This window comes from Merops nubicus, unplaced genomic scaffold (genome assembly GCF_000691845.1).
Source record: "Merops nubicus isolate BGI_N331 unplaced genomic scaffold, ASM69184v1 scaffold15496, whole genome shotgun sequence".
In the NCBI taxonomy this organism is placed as follows: Eukaryota; Metazoa; Chordata; class Aves; order Coraciiformes; family Meropidae; genus Merops; species Merops nubicus.
In genome coordinates this window covers 5,955-31,795 of record NW_008615747.1, presented here as the reverse complement: position 1 = coordinate 31,795, position 25,841 = coordinate 5,955, and the positions used below count along the sequence as shown (strand labels likewise).

Genomic DNA, 25,841 nt, shown 5'->3' with positions numbered 1-25,841 from the left:
CATTCATGGGGTACTCATTTGACTCCTGCATCATGGAGAGCCCCACTGACAAAGGACTTTTACAAGACTTCTCCAAATCAAAATTATGTGAATCAAATCTGTGGGCAAAGCAGCTAATAGGTACAGTCCTAGTAAAACAGGGTTTATTGGCTTTTTAACTTAGTTTTAGAGAAATAAAGCTTAAACATGTGCTCTGTCTGACACCAAGCTGCCTATTGCCTTTGAATCTATTACACATTGCCAATCAAACACAGAGATAAAGCCAGATGAGATATCAAGTTCTTACAAGTGCTGATGGTTGTGTAACAGAGAAATCTCAAAAATATCTCCGTTGTAGGAAGGACACAGCTTTTATGGGACACTGAAGAATCCATATAGAAATGGTCCCCCATTGCTAAATAGCTAATCTAAAGGATTTGCTGCTTTATCTGACAATTACTGCTTAAAAAAAAAAAAAATAGAAAAGAGAAAGTTCCTATCAGTGTTATAGAAATTTTAAGGGAAGGAAAATTAGGGGAGCCTAGATTTTCAAAACCAGCACTCTTCTAAGAAATAAATCTGAAATTAGTCAGTAGCATAAATAAACCCACCAGAACCTGTGCTTCTCAGATTGTGAGCTCAATTATTTTTGCCATGGGAGTTAGAAGAGTTTAAGAGGATAGGGGCAGAGTGTGCTGATTAAGGAAAAAGAAAAGCAGTTTTACTCAGCAGATGTCATGTCAAAACCACATCCTTTAATCTGAACTACAAACAGTAGGACCAGCATTGCAATGATCCATTTAGCCATTAGAGCATACAGTATTCTGGGGCACAGCAGTGGGGAAGATGAAGGAAGCACAGTCATTAGGATGCAGAAGAACTGCAAGTTAAATGTCTTTCTGTGAAAGCATAAATATCATTGTCTAGGCTGTTTCCCATCAAGGGGAACTCAGGATCTGGCCACATTCTACCCAGTCGTTAATGCTTGGGAGCGTGGTCCCCTGGGCAGGCCCTGGTGGTGGGCTGATCTCTCTGCTCGACCTTTTGCACAGAAAGGATGCTTTGTGCAGAGCCCATGAGCCAAGCAGCAGGCTGCAAGCAGGATTAGTGGTGTGATTGACAGAAACCACCACAACACTTGAGGAGCTGGAGACGGAACAAACTCATATCTCCCCAGAGAGCATTGACAAGGGTAGCAGATTGACTTGTCTGTTGAGCTCAACTCCGCGGCTGAGAGTGGGTGGTCTGAAGAAAACTGTGGTCTGAGAGATAAGAAACAAGTTCTGTCAATGTTGTCACTCTCATGACATAAAAGTGCTTTAAAATGTTTATTCACACAAAATTAAAAATAGCCTTTTTTTTTTTGTCTTTGTCTGAATGCTGGATAGGTTTAACATGTTCTTCCACAGTTCAGAGAAGGCTTTCTACAAACAGTATCTGTACAGTGAGGAACCAGAGACTACAGTCAGGCTTTTGCAATGTTAATTCACAGTTCAATCATGGTGTTGGAAGTATAAGAGCAAGAAAAACGATTTTTCCAGCAAGAGACATGTGAAAAAAAGCCCATTGACATGTATATACGCAAACAACTCTAGGACTTGGTTCCGCTAAGCTGGTTGCAGTTGGCACATTGCATAAAGATAGCCCAGTCAGGGCTGGGACCTATGACCTCTCTGCAAAACCCTTAGTCTAAGAGATGTCTTTGTTTCTCCCTCTAATGTAATTAAACTACATTTGCAATTTGCCAGAATTTGCCTGAAGGCTTGAATTTATGATGGGATGCTAACTCATCCAAGAATATGTTGTTTAACCATATAAAACAGAGGGAGAACTGTATCTGCAATATGAACTTGCACAATTCTGCCATCTGAAAATGCAAATACATGGCAAAGAATATGTCCTCTGCAGTCTTTTCTCCATCATATCTAACTGCGGAAACCAAATTCACTTGAGGCTTTACAAAATAGCTCCATTTATGGCATTTGTCTTTTTAAAATCTATTAGTTTCTCAGAATATTAGCTTGATGGAAATCTTACTAAAGAGTTTGATTAATTATTAACAGCATATTACACATACATGTATTTTTCCAGCTAAATGTACTATGACCCAAGGGTACAAGGATGTGAGTATGCATGTAAGAGTGAGTACACACATGCATAAAGTCAATGTCTTGAATGCAGGCATGGAATTAAGATTAAACACACAAATAATTTCTGTCTATGGATATCAAACCCCTAAACTGACATGGCCTGACAAGCAGAGTTTGTAGCAAGCACCAAGTATAGCAAGGAAAGGCTCAAGGGACTTTGCTGCAGGATCCACACAAGGTATGTAAGGGAGCACATCCCTTCTGCCACCCCACGTCCATGGAGCATCTGCAGGCACATTCACAGCACCTTCTAGGGAAAGGCAGAAGTATAGGAAAAGCCATGGGCACCCAGGGAGAAGTCACAAAGTAATGCAAGATGCATTTTAAGACATGCCTCCATGGGTGCTGTATGCACCTGAAACTGAACGGACACTCTGAAACCCTGGCAATGCTACCCTGCCCTTCAGTCCCTGCACTTCCAACGGCAGAACGTGACTGACAAATTCACCAGATAACAGGCTGGAAGGTCCTTCCAACATCCGCAAAGATAAGGGCTATTTTCCAGTTGTCCAACAGGACTGTCACATCCAGTATATGACCAAACGGAATGGGTCAGAGTGTCCAGACAGTACTTTACATTACATTACAACCCCTGGGTATTATTTAGATCAAAGAGCAACTCCATTTTCCCTGCTCTGCAATTCCAGCTCTGTACTGCTTCTGAGCAGAGAGCAAGTGTCATCACAGCTCTAGGGATGCCAGCCTTTCCAGATCATATTAAAATAATTAGCTGAATGATAATTGCTCAAAACAAAAATCTAAGCAAGCATTTATCTAATTACAACATTCTTTTTGGCTTCAACATTAAAAAAACAACATTTTTTTTCCTATATGTGTCAAACTTTCATTAATATTTTTGGAGAACTTTGGACCAAAGGTATTTGAAAAAAAATCATAAACCTCTCAAAATCCTTAGTTTAATAGAAGTTATCTTTAAAATTTTAACAAAAAATAATTTCCTCAATTCAAGTAAAGTCTGATCCAAAATCCCAGTTCAGTGGGATTCCTCTACTGACTATATTAAAGCTTACACCAAGGCCATAGCTAGTCTCTAGTAGAGCAATGAACATTTTTTAATTTATTCATTGTTTAACTTGTGTTTGCAGAATGTGACAAAAAAGTGTTTCTGACTGAAAAATGTAGGTTCATCAGAGGTGCAGGAATAAGTTTTGCTAACAATTTTAAAATTAATATTATTGACCTCATATTGTTGCTCATGTTTGTTGCTGCAGAACCCCCCACAATCTTGTATAGAAATTGTGTATTCTGAATGTGTGCCCAGGCATATACAGTCATGAGACTAAATTTTTGTCACTTCCAGGAAAAATAATGATATAGTTTGCTGGCGGGAGATTGTCTAAACCAGTGTTTCTCATATTGCTTGTTTCCATTTAATGTAAGAAAACTAATCATGACCCAGCTCTGTTGAAAAACATCCCAGCACAGGGAGGTTAGAAAACTGTAAGGAGAAGCCTCTCTTTTAAAATCTCACTTTTTCCTTCAAGTCTGTTAATGTGTTTTGTGGATATTAAATAGCTAATTCCCAGAACTGAGTTTTTAATATCTCTTCCTTCCTCCTTCACAGTCTCACTCCAGCTGTCTGCCTGGGCAGCCACTGCTGATGACATGAAGTACTTCATGTACTTCATCTTTGTGAGCCAAGCACAGAAAGTCAACATACGTATGACAGTGTAAAGCCTGCAAGGCTGTAAGATTCGTTTTGTAAATGGATATATGGAATATTTTTTCCGGCTATCCCAAGACAATCCATAAGTTACTTGTATGTTAACTTTACTACTCACTTCCAGTGCATCTCAAATGACAGTTAAACTAGAAACTGTATTTCCAGCATCCTCCACCTGACACATCCAGGTTTATGGCCTCCAGGCATTATTGTGCTTATGCTTAACATTCAGCTACAGCCTACAAGCCAAACATTTCCATCACACATGCTATGAGTAGATGCTGCATCATTTGTAGCCAGGAATGAGGTCAGAGGAAAGTAAGAAAGGCTAATAAACTATATAAGGAAATTACTTGGAAAAAAACACACTGAGGAGATGTGATGCATATCAATGTACAGAACCTGCCTGCAGCTTGATCTACTGTCATATGAAAACTCCAGCCAGTATGTCAATTCAGTTTGGGCTATTAGCCATTTTTCCCCTCAGTCACCCTGTTCCAGAGGGAACATCATTCTAGACACAACACTGGATGATACAGTCATTATTTATCATCATGACATCCCTCCTGGGACTGCTAACAGATGAGTCCCAGATGTCTCCTGAAAATCTGTCAAGACCATCAATATGTTACAGAACACACAGACATTATGTAATAATACTGCAAAAATAAAACCAGTTTAAACAAGGTGATATTAAAGCCTAATTGTCTATTCATCAGTAAAGAACAGAATAACCCTTAGACTCATTGATACCATCAATGTTTATGTCTTCTATCATTGGTCTCCAGCACTTAATAACACAAATGTGTGTTCATGTATGTGTATACATAATACATGCATCACCTTTTCCATGAGCCAGAGGCCAAAATTACAATAGTGAAAAGAAACAAACACTACAGGTGAAGGCTGTCAGAACATCAGTGGTCCAAATACAATTGGTCTTCCCATGCAGATCTTTAATGTCATAATAGTTTTATTTTTTCTAGTAGACAAACCAATCATACTGGTTGGTCTCATATTAAAGCCTTTACCAAATTCAAACGCCTCTCATCATGATTTTAACCCATTTTAGGTCCCCAAAATCCTGGGTTCGGCTATGCTTAAGTGAATCCATCAAAAATCTGGTGTCTTTGTATGGCAGATCCCCTGCTCACAAATCACAACAGGGACTGAAGCTGCCTCTGGGACCCTGCTCCTATGGCAGAGTATAATGCATTACCTGATTTAAAGTTTCCAAATTATATTTTAATCAGAATACTGCTTCTTGGAAGGTTCCTCACTTTAATTCTGATTCAAAAGAAAATATAAATCTTTCCATGAATACCATGGAAAACAGTTGGACTTAAACGATCTTAAAGATGTCTTCCAACCAAAACAATTCTATGATTCTACCCAATTTCAGCCAGCACTGATAAATTAATGCTAAGGATTGTAGCATTTGAGAATTAATCTGTAAAAATCTACAGAAGGAAAAATACAGGCTAGATAAGCCTGTAAAAGAAAGACCGAGTTATTACAAGGACAAAAGCCAGACATGTCTCTAGAAAGTTGTTCTGGACTTTGAGTTTTGTAGTAAACTACTAAAGCAGCACTTAATGCATTTGGAAGAACTCAAAATAAAAAAAAAAAAAAAAAAAAGAAAATCAAGCAATTTCCAGATAAAATTTCTTTTGCCAACTACATGGCCCAGTATGAAGGACAAGGCCATCAGCAGGAAGCATACAGGCCAGATTTTACCATTCAATTCCAGCAAGTACAAGAAAGATATGACATGATTAACAACAGGAGGAACAAACAAATCAATATATTCACTCATGGTAGATGACTTAATAAAGGAAGAAGTGAGCAGAATTAAGAATCCAGTAATGGGGAAGGAATAAACCAAGTCAACAGTCCAATCCAAATCATACAGAATTCACTATAGTAATTACCAAAGAAAAGCATTGTCAGATACGTCACCCTCATTCTGTCCTGCTCTCAATCCTGTCCCACCATTGCTGGGAACTCTGACTGCCATGGACAGAGCCCTTCAAGTAGAAAGAAGGGCTTGCAACACAACACACCCACTCACTACACACAGAACAAGCTTTTACCGTATTAACTCTAAAGGCAGGACACTTGGTGTTTATTTCCTAGTTGGTTTTAATCCAAGGTTGGCCAGCCCTTGAGAGAAAACCAAGAGGAAGGTTTCCCACGCTGTTGGAGAATCCTCTGCCTGGTTGTGGGCATCATCCATATGTCATTGATTGGGGCTCAGGGTTTAGACCCCAGCACTTCAAATTGTAACAGTTTGGGAATGCTTTAAGCTTTGAACTGTCCATAAAGCATTTTCGAGATAGGTGGCACTGCTTCCTTGGTATCTTGCTTATTTTATATTACTTTTTAATAAAATCAGAGATGCAAAGGATAAACCATCCTTTCACCCCACCAAGCTGTGTCTCTTTCTATCTAACTACCTGAAATTCTGCTAAAATTATCTTATTAACACTCAACCTCTTGCTGCATTTGAATGACTGCTTGGAACATTTATTTAATATTTCATTAGCAGGGCCTTCAATTTTTCAAAATGACCTAAAATAATTTATTTTATCCTTTGATTTAATAATTAAGTTGGCAAAGTAAAATACTGAGGTGTTTGTGATAAGCAAAAAAAAAAACCAAAACCCAAACATTGGTTCTGTTTTCTATGGAAAAACATAAGAAGATAAATTAAAGAGATGAGCTGAGTCTTAGATGAGTAGCTGGCCAAACAATGCTGTAAAATTAATTTTTACATCTAATTTAGAATTTTTCCCTCTGACATCTACATGCTGATAGTACTGTGATGCAGGAACTCATTTTGTTTTGATTTTTTTTTTTCCCCAGCCAGTTTATTGGTACTGATGCTAAGATTAGCAGGTTGCACTGGGGAAAATAAAATAAAGCACAGAAGCCAGAAGCTGGATCGGACATCTATTAATTCCTCTTTTAAAAGAATTACTTCATTTCAGAAAATATTACACAGATGCAAATCTCATTAGCTTTCCAAGGGATATTTTAAAACTGGTCCACTTTATCAATATACCAAATATAGTCAGCATTCAAGTGCAAAGTACCAGCAGAAGAAACACATCTATTCTTCCTTCCTTGTAGCTTCTATTGAGATATTTGGGATATATATACACACGTACATATATACATATGTGGGTTTTTCTTGTTTCTCTTTCTCTCTAGAATTAATATATATTTTATATCTCTTCTGTAAAATATATGTGTGGATATATATAATACAAAGACTGTGTATTTTCAACTGAATTTTTAGCAACTAATATTTTGTTTTCTAAAAGAACTCACCAAAGTGCTTGTGTCACACTTTATGTGACACAAAGGCGATGTGTCACATAAACTCTGAGCAAGTTAGTGACCTTTTTCAGTGACCTTGTATGTATTTACCTATTCAGATATTTTATGAATTATGACTACACTTTGCTAGTTAGACAAAGAGACAATATTTGTAAATTTATTTTTCTTCCCCCCAGGGATGCTTGATGTTATCCAGTGGAAGTGCTCACTGATCTTGTAGCACTGTATGACCAGTAGTGATGAGTAAAAATACAGATCTCCCTTGAATTCTATACTATTGTCAGTTGTAAAGTCAGCTCTAAACTCCACTGATAATATCATCATTTAGCATTTAGCAGTTTGAGTGGATATTTTTCAGAGCAAAAGAATTCTTCAGCTAAAGAGAGAAAAATGGTAAGTATATTTTTGCCTTCAAATGGCCAACCTCAAATAATCTTTTTTGAAGATCATTATGCTAATGATAAATTTCATTACCATGACTTTTTAACATAGTGTTCACAGGCTTGGAGGGGAGACTGTGAATGCAATGGATCAGTAGCCCACATGGGAAAATGTGTGCGTGTGTGGAGGGTCATGCACACACACAGAGGCTGAATCACTTATCATCTCATATACCTCCATAATAAAGTAATTGCTCTTCTGGACATTTCAGATGAGTCTGAGTCGGATTCTGTACAGCCCCAATTCATATCTACTGCAGTTACTTGCGCACCCCCGTGCTTCACAAACCTTCCACTATCCCTCAGTCATCCTAATGGAGTGACCACTGCTGCTCCAAGGCAATGGCACTATTTGCAATGTGCCCTCCCACAGGAACCCAAACCCCAGGAACTTGGGTACAGTCATTTGTAAGCCTCTTCAGTCATTATTCCAAATGATCAGGTCTGGCTTGGGAAACAAAACCAACAACAACCACTGCACTGTTGCATTATAGCAGTTCATCAGCAGTCATGGCCACAGTGTCTGGCAATATCACTACATCTGCTACGGTCTCACAATAGCAGCTGCAAATATAGGTTCCAGTTTTCCTGAAGACATAATGACAAAAAAACTCTGGATTGCTGGAAATAGTCAGTTGTGCATTCTTGGACTAGTAGGTATTGTACGGCTATCCAGAAGTAGGAATGCATAAGATGGCACTCACTCATGGTTCAAGTAGCACATTAGTAGCATGCAAAGGCTGCTGAGACGACTTCCCCAAAATAAAATCAAACAGACAAGTATAGGATGTATTTAGTGAAGCCCATTATGAGTGCATTACAATGTCAGATCAAGGCTGTACTGATTACCCTGTAAGATAATACTGCTAACAGTATGTATTATTTCAATATCTCAGGAGAATAAGAAAAGAAAAAAAAAAATCAAACAAAACACCAACCTAAAATCCCAGACCAGTTTGTCTGTTGTATGTTCACGGCAAATACCTCCTTCAATGTCAGAGATGAATGAATGTAAAAGATGTTAAAAGCTATGGAGGAGCGTGGATGTAAAACACTAACAAATCTGCTCTCTGCATTTGTTGTTATATTAAGCATTTGCACCCTCACAGTGAATATTCCCTCCCCTAGCTATTAAGATACAACTCAGTCACCCCAGGCTGTTTTTATTGACCAGATATCCATTTACTACAAAGTTAAGTGTCTACAGAAAATAGATGCGACTCCAGAAACACTGGTACATGTAACTCTCAAGTTACATACTCTTATTCATACCATGAGAAAATTACTTTTCAAAATCTGATTTGCAGTGATGATTAAAATACATATCTTGAAGATATTATACCCTAATAAGTCTCTCTGTAGGGAAGGGGTAAGAATATCTACATTTCAAAATAAGTAGGGCAGCTTGCTCTTAAAAGGTTACAATTTGAGAGCCTGGGAATGAATTTGGGAATTTTTTGGTTTTGAATGCTGGATCTGAACTATTAAGCAATAGATCTGATTTTAAATCAATTACTATATACAAACTTAAGGTCTACTATGTGAGTGTGCTAAAACCAGAAAGGCATGTCTGAGAAATAAGATTTTCCCAGGCATGTGTTAAAGACTGAATTTGGGACCGATTTCCCAGTGTACTATTAACAACTCGCTATCTAAAGATGATCGTATAGTAACACTCAAAAGTCTGAATGGATACCTTCTGTACTTCATTCCCTACATAGCAGGACAAAGTGTCTTTAAAAGTTTAATATTAATTTCATGTACTTCAAAATATCAGAGAAGACAACTAGTGGAGAACTGAGTCAGAAATTGATACCAAGATAGGTACATTTGCACAATGAAAATAAGGGGTTTTTTCCATACTAGTACTCTATAATTCAGTATGTTAGAGAGTGTGTTACAGGAGTGTTCTTCAACTCCTCAGGCATCACATGAGCTACACCCACCTCACTGAGTAGACAGCTGCCACCAGCATAGGCTGCTGGATCCTGGCACCACATGCTGAGGGCCAGCAGCAGCAGCTGAGGAGTGTTCCATATAAAAAAACCCGCTTCATTAAACAGCACCAGAATAGAAAGTAGGATGCCTCAGATGGCACTGTGAGCAGCAATCCATTATATCTATGAATAAATCAGTAATAATAGTGATGTTGTTGTTGGTTGGGGCTTGTTTTTTTTTTTTTTTTTGGTGGGGATTGGGTTTTATTTTTGGAAAGGGGTGTCCCAGCTGCTGATGGCATTCTCACTGTATTTTAAACAAAGGATCCTACATACTCTTACCCCTGAGTTTACCTGGTCTCATCAAGGTTACTAAATAGCCTTGAGTTGTATTCAACATTTGTACCCCTCTTTTGAGAAGGAAATTGAATCCCTCCCATGTTTGAGAAGCCCAGCTTTCAGTTTAAGAAGGATTTTTCAAGTATTAGCTTATCAAACAGTGTACTTGTCAACATCCAACATAAGATTAGCACACATTATTTTTTTCTAAGTCTCAACTTCCTTCTGTCCTACTACTTTGCATTTTTAGTGAGAACAAACCAACTACAAGCTTTGCTGCCATTTTCAGGAGCAAGACACCAGGTATGTCTACACAACAGCCTAATTTGCTTCCAGAAATGGCTGAAATCTGCTGAGTCCTTCCATGAACACTGCTGGCCTTCCTAAAGTTTATGAGGCAGCACTTGAGTCCTGACCCTGAAAATATTTACCAATACCAAATAGCTACCTCCTGGCACTCAGCTGAGGGTGGTAGAGATGTCAAAGTAGCAAGGATCCTCTCTTGATCATAAATAGTTCAGAGGGAAGTCAGGCATGTCAGGTTACACAGCATGTTAGAAGTAGCATGAAAATATCAGGTCTGACCCATCTCTGGATTGCAAGCAAAAGTGGAGGCAGATGGTATGAGAATCTATATTCTGCAACAATGTTTTGGATTATTCTGTCTTATCTTTGCCTATTTGATGAAAAGCTCACAAATATAGTGTCAGTGTGGAAATTTAAACACTTGTACTGATTGTGTCAACATGTTTAAACACACTGAAGGTAAAATTTGTCTTATGGTGGGTGAATTGAATCACTGAAATGGATCCCCACATAGCCAGCCACTAACATTCCCCAAACCTAAGCTGTTTAAAACAGACTTATCATTTAAGAAATAATATATATCCCAGTAGTATATAAGCTCTAAACATAATGGAAAACAATTAGTAGATCTTTACCTATTTTCTTCCTAGATTTTACCACCTATTGAGGTAACTCTTATATCGCTTCTCTGACTAGTACCAGAGCAACAGCCTTGTGTTAAGATTACCAGAGAAAAAGTCAAAGGCAAATTATATTCATTTCTCAACCTCAACTATATTGCTAGGGCAGCTAGAAGTGTTGCTTCCAAAACACCTCTCAAGAATGATATACATCATTACCTCTCAGACACCCAAAACAGTAGTCAGTGAAATGTTACATTACAACAATGCTGCAGCTCCTTTATCAAGTTCTGGTTTTACCATATTAGGTGATCCACTGGCTTATCAAAAAGCAGCTCCATTATGGAGCAGTGTCAACTCCATAGTGCCCATGACAGCTCATTAAACTGTGTGGCACCTGCTCCCCATACACTGGAAACATGAGTGAGGCATCTTGGCTTTCAGGCTTAAGAGGCAGGGATTCCTGGAGAGGAAGGAAAAAAAGGAAAAAAAAAAAAAGAAAAGCAAAAATGTATAGGGGTCCTTACCTCATCAGACATTAACAGATTTATAGCAAATTATATATGTGATTTGGTATTCCTTAAGCTGCCAGATAGACATCATCTTTACGCTGGAAGGCAGTTAGTGTCATTCATTGCTTTGTATCCAAAGTTCTCACGTGAGTGGATTAGCACAATAACATACCCCAAGTGTGTGCTCAATTACTCTGTTATATAGAAAGCTGTATGCAGTTTTGAGAAGTAAAAGGAGAATAACTTAGAGCCAGCCAGGGAAATTTCCAAAACCTTTCAGAAGTTTCTATCATTGTTGGGTCTTTGAAACTAGGGCACTTTAAGATGTCATATCTTTCAGTAGCTTTATCTTTAAAACTTCTTGGCTGTTCCAGAATAACAATTTTTAGGTTTTTAAAACTGCCAAAATTCACATTTGCCTGCCTATTCCTACCTGTTAGTGTCTTCTCTTTCAATCCTTTTCACACTCTCTGGATGGGCAAGGTGATGTTTGAAATTTGCCTGGTATTCAACTTCATACTGCCCCACCAGTTCCGCATAGAAAAAAACAGGAGAGGAATCCAAATGATGTAGTTTGAAGTATTTGGATCAAATAATCTGATGCATGCATGAGGGAAAGGCTGTGGATGTTGTCTACCTAAACTTTAGTAAAAATTTTGACAGTTTCCCACAGCATTCTTCTGGAGAAGCTGGCTGCTCATGGCTTGGGTGGGTGTACACTTCATCAGATAAAAAAACTGCCTGGATGATGGGGCCCAAAGAATGCTTGTGAATAGAGTTAGATCCAGCTGGTGGCCAGTAACAAGTAGTGTTCCCTAAGGATTAGTATTTGGGCCAGTTCTATTTAATGTCTTTATCAATGATCTGGATGAGGGGATAGAGGGTACCCTCATCAAGTCTGCAGAAGACACCAAGTTGAGTGGGAGTATTAATCTGCTTGAAGGTAGGAAGGCTCTGTTGTAAGATCTGGACAGGCTAGATCAGTGGGCTGAGGTCAACAGTTACGAGGTTCAACAAAGCCAAGTTCCAGGTCCTGACTTGGGTCACAGCAACCACAGGCAACGCTACAGGCTTGGGGAAGAGCAGCTGGAAAGCTGTCCTGCAGAATAGGACCTGGGGTGTTGGTCAACAGCCAGCTGAATATGAGTGGTGTGGCCAACGCAGACAAAAGCATAGTGTGGCCAGCAGGACTAGGGAAGTGAATGTCCATCCCCCTGTACTCAGCCCTGGTAAGGATGCGTCTTCAATGCTGCATTCAGTTTGTGGCCCCTCACAAGAAGGACATTAAGGTGCTGGAGCATGTCCAAAGAAGGGCAATGAATCTGGTGAAGAGCTGAGGAAACTGGGTTTGTTTAGCCTGGAGAAAAGGAGGCTCAGGGGAGACCTTATCACTCTCTACAGCTACCCGAAAGGAGGCTGCAGTGAGGTGGGGATCAGTCTCTTCTCTCAAGTAACAAGTGATATGACAAGAGGAAATGGCCTCAGGTTGTACCAAGGAAGGTTTAGGTTACTTATCAGGAAAAATATCTTCACCAAAAGGGTTGTAAAGCTGTGGAACAGGCTGCCTAGGGAAGTGGTGGAGTCACCATGCCTAGAGGTACTTAAAAGATGTGGAGATGTGGTGCTGAGGGACATGGGTTAGTGGTGACGTGGTAGCATGGGGTTAACAGTTGGACTTGATGACCATAAAGGTCTCTTCCAACCAGAACAATTCTATGATTCTATAGAACTGTTCACTGCTGAAAGTCATACTTTTTCCTACCTCTCCCTGACAGGTAAGGACAAGACAGAAGCAGTTCTTCAAATATACTCAAGCTCTTATTTACATATAGTGAAATCTTGCTTAAAGGTTATTAAACAGTGTAAATTGGAGAACAAAGGACTTGTCCAAATAGGAAAGTTTGGACAATGGTTAACTCTGGGAAGTAAAAAGGACTATATGAGAGAGAAAAGAACCAGCATGACTAACTTTCCCATGTAAGCTTACATTTTTAATTGTTTTTAATTATGTATTTTTGAGGAGATCCACATGCTGAAACAGCACAGCATTAAAACCCTCACCCCCAAACCCCAGTTACTCACTAGAAGTCATACCAGAAAAGCAATGTAGCAGTCATCAATATATAATATCCTTAACATGTTCCAAAACATCTGCAACAGACTACCTGTAACATTTGAACATGTTAAAGGTGTTCTTGTTCTGAATGTTTCAAATGAAGCCAAGCTCTTTGTTGTCCATCTTGTAAAAATTAAACCTTTTATGTAGTAACAGTTCTTCAAAAGAACTTTGTACATAGCTGTGCTGGGTCTGTCTGGGATGGAGTTAATTTTCTTCATAGCAGCTCTTACAGTGCTCTGGTTTGGGTTTGTGGCTAAAACAGTGCTGGTAACACACATGTCTTGATTAAGGCTGAGCACTGCATGTACAGCACTGTGGTTTCGTTTCTCATCATCTCCTCCCATGTTACCCCCCTCCCCAGTTTAACCTTGCAGTGACTAAGCTGGGGGTGGTCAAGTAGCTGGGAGGGGACACAGACAGGACAGATATCCCCAATAGACCAAAGCGATATTCCATATGGGATCATGCCCAGCAGTAAAAGATCAAGGACAGGAGGGAGAAGGACGAACATTGGGGGTAGGGTGTTTGTGTTTGTCGTAAACACCTGCCTGCTGATAGGAAATAAAATCATTATTTTGCTTTGCTTGTGTGCAAAGCTTTGCTCCCCCATTAAACTGTCTTTATTTTGACCCATGAATTTTCTTGCTTTTGTGCTTCTAATTCTCAGTAGTCCAGTCAAACAACAGTAATTAATTCATACAAAAGTGCTGAGCTTTTAGATATTCCAGTTTATTACAGATTTTAAATATACAACTTTAAATAGAAAATTTAATGGCATTCTTTGAGTCACACAATTCTGTCTAGAAATATATTCATATTGAAGTTAACTCCACCTTTTGAACCTCTAAGTAACCAGATCCCTTGCCCCAGTTAATGTACATGAAGAGAATGTGTCCTACAAGTCATTCCCAAATACCTCTCAACTTATAGTTTTTATCATGCTTAAGTTGATAGATTGTTTGCTACACAATTACAAGAACAACAGTTTACAGTTCTTAAGTTACAAAAATAGTTATCACTCATTAGTATTTCTATACATATCTCAAGCTATTATTTGCACACTCCATACAGGGGATGTTAAAAGTGGTTAAATTTGCTTTCTTAAACAAAACAAAAAAAGTAGATCACTGACAGTCAGACCCAAAATATTCAGGGACCATAATATACTTGCAAATCTGGTACTAAATATCCCTGTCCATACAGAGCAAAAGCAGTTTCTGTACCTAAAGGACATACTCATCCAGGTTGTAAGACCCTTACGATGGTTGGTGAAAGAGGTCAGCGTGAGCATCAGTACATGACTGCCAACAAACAGCCTCACAACCCACTGCAGGACCCAACACTAACTTTACTTGTACAGGTTCCTTGCAGACAACTGGTTTACATGGCAAAAGCTGTAGGGCACCAAACAAAACTACCCCACAACTACCCCTCTGGTAATGACCAGAATTCCCCTGCTAAAGGTAGAACAGGAAGGTGACTTCTCAAATGGACAAACACTGGATGCTTTTGCCATACCCAAGTTACGGTTTTCAACATGTTTGCAATGTAGTACCAGGAAAAAATGTATTCACTTGCAGAACTTCAAGGACAATTTGGAGAAAAGTCAACTAAAGTATGTACTTAAGTCCATCAACATAAGGCTGCAAAATATAAACACCTCCATGTTAATACCAAGGTCATGCACACATTAGAAGTGCATTAGGAACTTCAAAGCTGTACCACACCTGAAAAAGATAAGTTATGCTTAATTCTTAATCTTTTGTGAAGACAAGCAATGATCTCCTAAATAGCAAGATGAGGGAATAAATTATGAATGAGCTTCTACAGGCTTTTCCTCACACCAGGAATTCAAGAGCAAGCATCAGGTACTACATATTTTACTATAAGCACTTCCCTTTAAATCCCTCCAAATGGATATTTGATGGTTAGATATTTGGGTTAGTTTAGTGGCTTTATTAATAAATTTATTCTTAAAGCACCATATTTAAAATGTAAATTTTTTTCCCTTCAGGTCAGAATGGCCAAATATCCCACATTCTTATGGATCAAAGTGTTCCATATTAATTTATCTTGTTATAATTTTGAAGTTTTACAGTTAATGCATTCTATAGAGAATAAGTTTTGTTTTTCAATTGTGCCATTAAAGTGCAACATCTGGATTACTATTTGAAGAGGTAACTAACAGAGCTTTCATTTTAAAGTGCAAAAAGTTCTGGTACAGGAATTGCTACAAAGAATTCAAGTGAAAATAATTACACTAGAAATAAATTACTTGAAACAACACCACAATGTCAGTATATATGCATTTGATAGTATGCGAAGATTATGAGGAAGTTAAAGTGAAATATGAATCATTTCAGAAGAAGGCCTTCAGAAACCATCTTACATGCAGGAAAACAAACCAGAAAAAAAAAAAAAAAAAAAGTCTTCCAGATGACATTCTGGAAGGAATCTGTACTTACTGATTTAGAGTGAACTGAAAGGCTTGTCTTTTTATTTTAAAATCAAGATTAAAAAAAAATGTGAAATAATTACAGGTCTGTAAGCTTATAGCTTGTTTACAAAGTTATGTAAGTTAATACTGACTTCCTGCTCCCTTATCATGTTCCCAAGCTCAGTCACAGAAACCAAGTCTAAATCAAGTATTCAAACATATGCTCACCTGCTTATATGACAAGATGTTATATTAAAATTAGGAATTAAATTCAAATACTTGCCTTGTTTGGTTAGTACTGCATTGACAGTTTTGCAAGGACAGACTAGGACATGTGGAACCGTAAACCTTTGATTCCCCTGTAACTGACTTAATTCCAAGATTCACCACTAAGATCTTTAGCACACTCCACTTTTTAAGATGAGAACTCTTATGTCATTCAGTAGGCCTACCACAAATTGATGGTGTTAAAGTTTACGCCTATTAGATATCTTGGATGACAGACATGGAAAGAATAATTTCCCTCATAATTCTTTATTTTAAATTAGCCAATATCAGGCATTTCAGATTTAAGTATACATTTTGCTCAGCATGTCTGCCAAATTTTTCAAGGTCAGTTTGAGTCTCAACACTGTGTAAACAGCGTAACCTGGGAGGTAACCATGCTTGTTTAAGCAGCATTCACTACTGTCACCAAATAATTTTATCATTGTGCCACCCCAGTTGTTTTAGTTAAACTTTAATCCTTTGAAGAAAAACTTGTTTTAAATTGATCTGCCGAGAACCATTCTCTTCTTTTTCTACTAAACATAACACAAACCAACCAAACAACAAACCCCAAACAAGCAAAACCAGAACTCTAGGTTTCAATATTTATTCCTAGGAGAAAAAAAAACCTATATCATTTGCTGGCAGACTTCAGATCTGACAGGACTTACACCATAATTCTCTCTACTCTCCAGTATAACAAGAGGTAACACAGACGAGTTTGCCTCTCTGCTTCTAGCCAGCTCCCCTCTAACCTGGTCTTTGGTTATGAACTGTATCTTTTCTGACTACCACACAAGCATGCACTTGATCAGCCACAGGACAGAACCTCATCTTGTACTCTCAGCAGACTAGAGTCAATTGCAGACCATTACAGCTTACTGAGGGAAGTAAAGGAAGGGAATAAAGGAAACTAAAGAATGTTTAAGTGCTCAGATTCAAGAATAATTTTCAGAACATAACTTCAGTAACTCATCAGAATTGACTGTTCCAGTTCCAGCAGCTCTCCAAAGCCAAAAGGTGACATATTCATCTTGTCAATTACATGAAAGTGACAGTTTAGGTTCCAAATTTTTTCACTGACATTCAGAGTATGTGCTCATAGCAACTCAAATACAGGAGAAGCTTTTTGTATGGTTATTTAATTGCTTTTAAATCTGTCTTAAATCATCAATATTCTTTTCCCCACACAGCCAATTAGGTCTACCTAAGAAAGGCTGACAGAGTAATAAAGATGTGTACCTTCTCTGAAGTACTGGAGCACAAGAAATTGTTGGTTGCAAGAAATTAGTCAGCAGCCTTTACCCATAGTGTTTATTACTCATTTTATATAGCTTATTTCCAGGAGATGGACAGCAGAAAAGCTGCAATATCTGTTTTTAAAAATACATTATTCATCACAATGCAACAGTCTCAATAGTACCCTCTTACAGCTGCATCTTATTTAATTCAGAAATAAAACAATCCCGATCCAGGCAATTAAAACGTTTTGTACTGAACCCTTAGAACAGTCAGCTCTAGGAAGTCAAGCAACTTTGGACCCAAAATTTACAATCACCATGACTGATAACAACCCCAGAAATTCTCACTGTGCAAACTACACTACTGAAATTATTTCATAGCTTTGTTAGAAGTCAGATTTGTGTTAGCATCAGCATTTAATCTTACAGGAAGAATTGCTTTATTCTCCCTTACATAACTTTGAAGTGAACTGTGAGTGCTCTGGAGATTCAGATAACTACTGCATTGCTTACTGAGCCTGCACACTAAATACACACTGCCCAACATATTAACACATAAGTAGCTAGATACACAGTACATTAAAACAATAAAAGTTATGAAAATTTACTTCAAGCTGCCCAAACCCATGCTCAGTTTCCCACCTAGTTCCAACTGCACAATCTTCATTTTAATAGATGTACTCCAACATTTACTAAAAAAAAGTAGAAAGACACTGTCAAAGTCTTGACCCATTCATTTTCCACAGCTTTCAATTTCTTCCTTTGTCAGTAATGATTCTGGGGGTTGTTTGTTTTTTTTTTTTCTTAAACAACTTTAAATCTAACCATACACATTCTCTTTACAACATCCCAGAGGTAGCAGGAGGGAATATGAGTGAAAAGATGCCATATTCTAGAAGTTGCACATTCAAGTATAGTTTCATCCAAGAGAGCTTTCCTGGCTTTCACAGACTGCATGCCACCTCTAATCAAGTGTAGCAAAGGAAAAGTAGAATCCCAAAATAAAGAACAATCATCACTGAGCTATTCATAGAAGTTCCACACCCAAATACCTCAAAGTAATCTTGTTACTTTAGTAATACTGCCAGTTTCAATAATCAAATATCAAGAACTGAAGTATAAACATAAAATTTGTAAGTATCAGTTTTTCTAAAATGCTCATTAGTGACACATTTCACCTAAACACAGACATACACACAACTACTCTAAGTTGATGTACCCCACTGTAAGGAAAGGTCCCAATTCAGTTCAAGAACCTGATATTCCTCCTCTCCCTCCCACCACACAACTTGACAGAAGTGCTTACAGTAACAGAAAGCAAACCGATGGGGAAAACACATTTAACAAGTGCATCTATATACATTTTGCATCTTTTCCCTCCTTACATCTAGAGTGAACAGGACACCATGTTCATTATGCTTTATATGCACATACTCTCCCCTTCATGTAGTACCAGTCTTATCCAAAGGATCTCTGCAAGCATCAACAGCAGTCATCCCACAATAACAGGCGCTTTCATTGCAGAGGCTGAAGTACATTTAAATATTCTGACTGGCCCAGTTGGTAGGTTGTGTTTCCTCCACAGTCCACATACTGGTATCTCTCCTGGGATATTTGCTCAGAGTGGCCAAAGTAGGAGGTTGTCACTGTCACTCTTAAAAAGACAAAACAGAAAAGATGTGTTTTGTAAGAGATTTGAGTTTCCTATTCTAATGATCAGCATTTTTACGTTACTACAGTTTTTAAGGAAGACATTTTAGAACAAAATACATTTTCAATAAAATTAAAACTAATACTAGTTTATCATTATCAATTTTCTCCATGAAAGGTTCCCTGAGCATAGACTTTTTTTCTACAGAAGATGGTAAAGCTGAGCTTTATTCATTACTACCTTGCTTTGTAAGGAAAAACCAAACAAAAACTAAACCCATGGTTGGTCTACACCTTCCCCACCCGTCACCCTCCCCCAGAATACCCAATTATACTGCTATTCATGCAATCAGTAACAAAAAGTGGACTCTGGCAGAGTACTAAGCCTTAACTGATTCAAGATCACAGAGCTCTTGGCAATTTTTGAACTGCAGCTGATAACACAAAATCATTTCAAAGTGTTTGAGACCTTAGTAGCTCCATGGCTACAGCCTCACTGCAGAGTAGATGTAGTAATAGCAGTTCTGCCTACTCACATGCTTACACCACCAGAACACCTGTCAAAAGACAAGTTCTGCTTCAAGAACAATGAAGCTACTACACTAGAAAGTAAGTTCATTTATTTTTATCTAGAATACACAGACTCCACGATTAAGTATTCCCAAGTAATATTTCAAGGAGAATTACTATTACAAGAATATTTTTAAGGAGAATTACAAGGCTATTAAAGGACAAAACAAGAAATTAAGGTCAATTCCAACAAACAGAAGTTTCCACACTTACTGCATCATCACCACTATGTTATGCACTTTGATAGATGCTAAAGTACAGAAATCACTGCAAAAAAGAAACACATTTGTTAGATTTGCATCAAATTATCTAAAAAGCAAGAATTGTGTCTTCAAATGGAAATTGTTACATCTCTATAGAAACTACAGAGTTGCTGTCAATGGTAACTGCAATACTTGTTGAAAAGCACTGCCAGTGACTGTATACTCACCTAGGTCTACTTTTACATATACCATCTTGCTTTCACATGTACTACATTCACATGTGCTTGCTTACCTGTAATGCTTGGCAAAAAAAAGTGCCCTGTGAAACTCTTCACCTTTTGGAAACTAACCAAAGTTAACTTGGATGACTACATTAAAGCATGTCAATATCAATTTGTCACTGAGGAAGGCTTTTACAATGAAGGGATACAGACATACTTTGCTTCAATTTCACTTCATGCGAGATTCATACACAAAGAAAAAACTTAGAGCAAAAGTTCAATGTTATGTCAACTTCAGCATCTTTTCAGGTAAAAGCAGAAATTTCTGCGAAAACAGTCTTGAAGGCTTGCTATTCCTGCTCAAAAAGTATCAGCTTAGGAAAGTCCCCATTTTTTTGCACTCATCCAATTCCGTACTACGCAAAGTAACTCTTAACCAATCTGCGGAGGGTCTGAAGTCGGAGTTACTGTTCTCGAGTGAGACAGCCCTTTCAGACTTATATTTTCTGATATGCCCTACACACCAGGTATACAGAGCATATATTACATCTCAACCCCTCCTCCTCAAATCAATTTCTCTTTGTCACAAATTTATCAGCTCTGGAATGAGAGGCATGTGTTTAGTGCAGTAAGACTACATGGCAGCCACCCACAAGATTTGTATTCCATTGACATTCTTTTCCCCAGCACCAACAAACATATGAAGTATTAAACAGTCAGTTAATACAAGTGGTCCAAATGGCATGAAAATACAAATAAAAGTTAGGTATTAAGAGTTGCTTTATATTGCTACCTATAGTACTAACAAAGAGATTGATTTTTTTTACTTCTAGGCTTAAAACAGGACTTAATTAGACTATAAAGCCAGATATTCTCAGTTATTGTAGTTCTCCAATCCAAAATACAGACAAGCTGTAACCTGTAAATCCAGCTCGTATCCAACACTAAATACTGCCTGACAAGCAGAGAGAAAACATACTGACTTTTTAAAGTCCCAATTACCTGGAAATAAATTTGTTTTAAAAAAACACCCCTGAAATGTACTAACCAACAATAAAAACCTCCCCCAAACCAAACACGCCACAGCACGAAACTGTAGTTTGGAAACTACACTGAACGTGAACTCCACACTGAGCCAGCTCTTTGAAATAAATGTGTGGAAATGCTCTGTATGATGCCAACTTCATCATATAGGTCTTCTGAACCCAGATGACTGTATGCAGACACTTCAGGTGTCTAAGATCTCCTGTATTCAACCTCAGCTGGCTTTACAGGACCACTCTCCAGGATCCAAACAACTAGGTAGTTATGACTAACTCAAATCCTGAATTGACTAGCTGGGGAAACAATGACTTAACTGTACTGCAAAAATTATACAAGCACCTTTACTGTAAAGTTAAGTAATTGTGTGTGGAGAAAAAAAAATCCAACACAGTAACAAACATATCACCCCAGTAAGAGCAGCTGAAGCTACATTGGCTGGGTGTTAAAACTATGGAAACTCACTTGCTGTCTCCAGGGTTGCTCCACACAGTGAATGCAGGCTTTCTAGACTCACAATACAGTAAAAGAGCAGAAATCTGTTAACAACAGTCAACAGGTCATGGAGGTCAACTAATACCAACTGTGTAATATGTAGAAAATCTGGGGAAAATAACTATAGTTTTCTGTGTGGCCCTAATTGTTTAGTACATTTTAAACACATCACAAGAAAGCTAGTAGCTGCTGCCCACAGGCACTAGGACCTTGATGCAGCAGCCTGTACATAAACTTAGATCCTTAACTGACACAAGCTTCTGTAGTTAAGGGTCTCCTATTACTAGTTATAGCCTATGCTTAGCACCACTGAGATGAAGTAATGAACCTGAACTCAAACCCCCTGTTAGTCTGCTCATCTAGTAACATTGACAATCGCTAACTGTCCTGAAGGAGGGCGAGTCCACATTACAGACTACCAGCACTGACACCCAAGTTTCTTGGCCTCTACTCCAAGTCTGCACAGTGCACCTCTGAGCTGGACCAGTGAGCACATCATTGTTCTGTGCTACTGCCGAGGCTGCCGCTATCAAGCAGAAGAGCCTGAAATACACTCAGTTCAGGCTGCAGGCAGAGCAGCTTTTGCCTGTCTGCATCTGTCTGCACAACCAAAATAATCCAGGTTTTCCTCAGCTGAGTCACCAGTTTTCAGGTGAAAGTTGCAGATACTGTTGTTCATTCCCAATTCAATTTATTCCAACACTTCAAAGCTGTAAGGTTCTCTTCCACCCCAGAGGGGCTGGCATCACTGGAACTGCACACAGACCTCGATCTCAGTAGTTAACTCCATCTGTTCAGTCTGCATTTCAGTGTAAGAGAACTAACATTTGGATTTATTACCAAGATATACTGAGCTAACAGTCTCCTAGTCAAATGAACTTTCATAAGCTATGAATAAAACCCCTTAAAGGACAGGGGTTCTTAAACACTGCTTACCATTGTATACATGTGGTCAAAGACAAGAAATACAAATTATCCTATCATTTATATAGAATTAAATACAAATTCCCTCTACCACCAGCGAAATTCGTGGTAAAGTTACTAGAGAACTTGTTAGGGGAACACACCTGCTCTTTCACCCTCCAAAGCAGCAGGCTCTAGCTATTGCCAAGGCCTAAAGCACTGTGATAAGAGATAACATTCAAAGTGCTGAGAGCCAGGAACAGCAAGCCCCTATAAGGAACTACTGAAAAAACTGTGGTTTAAATATTATTCAGTACTATTAAACACACACAAAATGCTACAGCTTCTCGGCAAATACATTTCTGCTGACTTTGAAAAAAAGCAATTTTTAGTACCACCATAATTTTTAGTAAGACCCATGTGATAATTAGAGTCAAGTACACTTACAACATGTAGCTCATTTCATCTTGTATCACTGTGGGCACCATATAGTCAATCTGAAAAAAAAAAAAATAATGAAAACACAAATTAATAGATTTATATGCAATTAGCACATATTTGGCTTTGAAAGCCTATCCTATTTACCTGTTTCATATCCAGAGGACCAATGTTGGTGATGTTGTTTAGCCGTGCTTTACCAATAACTGTTTTTGAAAACTGAACTTGGGCTGTAATATTTGCCACTTCAACAGAATAGTAGTTGTTGTTTGTTATATTTAGTGTGTTCTAAAAAAGAAAACAAACCCAAGAACAAACAGAAAATATTAACAGCTATCCATTCTGTGTATCTTGATGAGCACACATTTTGAAACTTGTGCCTGAAACAATAATACCTGAAATTATGCAAATATATTTTCCTGCCTTGTAGGACTAGGGTTGTAGTCAAGTAAGGGACAATCACTTCACCCCTTCTCAGGGACTGATTTTTTTTTTTTTTTTTTTTTTAAGTCAATATATGGTGCAGCACAAGTTTCTGCACAACTTCCCCAGTGGCCACATCAAATACTGCATTTCTTCCTATCCTCAATTATTTCTTCCAGGAAATTTAGCTACCACAGGACCTTTTCCTCCTATGGCTGCTTTGCTTTATTTTACAACAAACAACTCTACCAAGAATCTTTAGGCAATCCTGTATTGACTGTATTACCAAGAAGTCAAGAAGCGTGTGGAAAGAACTCCTTTAAGTTTTAAGGTGTTTTAATCCTTTTTCCTCAAAACCACTTTAGATATATGCAGACATCAGAGCAGCATTTAATTACATTTGTATATACACATGCTACATTTTACTCAGATTCCAAAAACAATGCAGAGAACTCCAAAGTCACTGTTCCCATGAAAATAGATGAGCCAATGGTAGCTTGCAACAACACCTCTATTTAGCTAGAGCTACAGGAACCAGGCATAGCAGGTCCAGTCACATTTTTCAAACTGCTCAGTGTATCTGTTTGTATTTCTTCAGGGACTAATATTACCAGCTAGACCACAACTTCTGTCTATTAAACTGTCCCAGTAGTATCTCTTGCTGCATTGACCTAGTAGAAATATTCAGAGAGCTTAGACTTACTGTAATATTTAGATATATTATACGTCTGCCCTGTTCATAATTAACATAGACTGACTTCACACCGATGTATTCAACGTCGATTGAGCGAGGGAACAGGAAGAATACAGCCAGCCCAGACAGCAGTAAACATACAATTACAGAAGCAGTCACATAGAGCTTTCTGGGTTAAAAAAAAAAAAAAAAAGCACATTTCAGAGTGAAAAGTACAAAGTACATTACTCAGCAGTGGCATGTTATTTTAAGTGATAAGGAGCATGACTACCCAATACCAGTTCACTCTGTTTCTAGCTTCCAACAGCTTCCAAAGGAGGAAAAAAAAAAAAGCAGCTATGCTGCACTTCACATCCATGACTCAGAGAAGTTACCCTTGTATACACACCAGAAATCAAGTTTCAAAACATGTGGTTATTCCAACATTTGTAACTTAGAGGAAAACAGAAGAAGTAAATATTGATGTGGTTTAAAACATAAGCACTTCCTCTTAAAATCTGTTTTTACTGAACTTTTGTCATTCTGAGGGATATTTGCACAACACACCCAGAAAGAACAAAGCTCTTGTATGACTTACATAGGATTCTCTCTCATAAAGACTTCCAGGGAAAGTGTTAGACTTTTGCTAAGAACAGGAAAGTCACAATTAACCTAATATAAAAGTGGTGTGTGCATGATAATAAAAAAACCCACACAAATAAAGGGTTCTACTGCAGCTCTGCTTTTCTCAAAATTCAAACATAAAAGTAACATCTCTTTCCAGTGGTGCCCAGCGATAGGACAAGGCGCAACAGGCACAAACTAGAACACAGGAGGTCCCACCTAAACATAAGGAAAAAACTTCACTGTGAGGGTGACAGAGCATTGGAACAGGCTGCCCAGAGAGGCTCCGAATCCCCTCCTCTGGAGACTTTCAAAACCCACCTGACTGTGTTCCTGTGCAACATGCTCTAGATGAACCTGATTTGGCAGGGGGATGGACTGGATGATCTCTGTAAGTCCCTTCCAACCCCCACCATTCTGTAAATCCATGATTTACATCACATTTCAGATTTGTACTACTATTCATCAGATACATAGTCCAGGATAGTATTATGTGAAGTGACTTATTTTTTGTTGTTGTTGTTGCTTTCTTTCTCTCTGTCTCCTTGGCAATCATTACTATTTACTGCAGAAACATCCAAACATTACAAAAAAAAAAACCCAAAAAACCCAAAAGTGTCAGAACAAGAAGCCCTGAGCCCTGTAATTAAACCTTTAAGTAGACCCTAGGGAAAAAAAAATTAAATATGCTATATCAGAATTATGAATTTCCTGATTTTGCTAGCTGCTCAGAGATTTATAAATTAATTTCTGAGTAGTATAAACTTCTTAGTGGCATCTCAAAGAAGTTTTCACTTTACTCAGACTAACACTGAAGATGTATCTGCTGAGATCAATTAAGATGCTACAGAGATTGATAAATACTTGGATAATTACTGCAGACATTCAGATATCTCTTCATGTAGATCATACAGTATTACTTGGCTTTGTAAGACATACTGTGATGGGAGTATGCACACCTCTTAACTACCTCTTCAAGAGTTAGAGGTTAAGGCTGATGCTACTCACCAGCAAGGTTCTTTCAAATATTGAATGCAAGAAAATATTCCAGTGATTTTTGCTTGACTCTTCTTAACATTATCTCCTTTAAATTGCTGAATTTTAACTAGAAATTAAAAATTAACTGTAGATTCATGTATCACAACAAACTATTAACTTACGTTCTTCTCGGCCTCAGTCTCTGATCACTGTAAGGAATTAATGCTACCAGCTGATTTTCCTGCCCTG

The 25,841-nt window shown here is 38.1% G+C and overlaps 1 protein-coding gene across 1 annotated transcript in view; it reads right to left on the bottom strand.

Annotated features, from left to right (window-relative positions):
- Positions 1 to 18,447: 18,447 nt before the first annotated feature.
- Positions 18,448 to 25,841, bottom strand: part of TMEM106B (transmembrane protein 106B) — a 10,441-nt gene continuing 3,047 nt past the window's right edge. Inside the window, exons 2-7 of the mRNA XM_008942630.1 lie at positions 25,775 to 25,838; positions 24,021 to 24,180; positions 23,042 to 23,182; positions 22,904 to 22,953; positions 19,807 to 19,860; positions 18,448 to 19,027 (exon numbers count right to left, since the gene is read on the bottom strand). Coding sequence (XP_008940878.1) covers positions 18,889 to 19,027; positions 19,807 to 19,860; positions 22,904 to 22,953; positions 23,042 to 23,182; positions 24,021 to 24,180; positions 25,775 to 25,838 — 608 coding nt within the window. The 3' untranslated portion in view covers positions 18,448 to 18,888. The remainder of the gene's footprint in view (positions 19,028 to 19,806; positions 19,861 to 22,903; positions 22,954 to 23,041; positions 23,183 to 24,020; positions 24,181 to 25,774; positions 25,839 to 25,841) is intronic.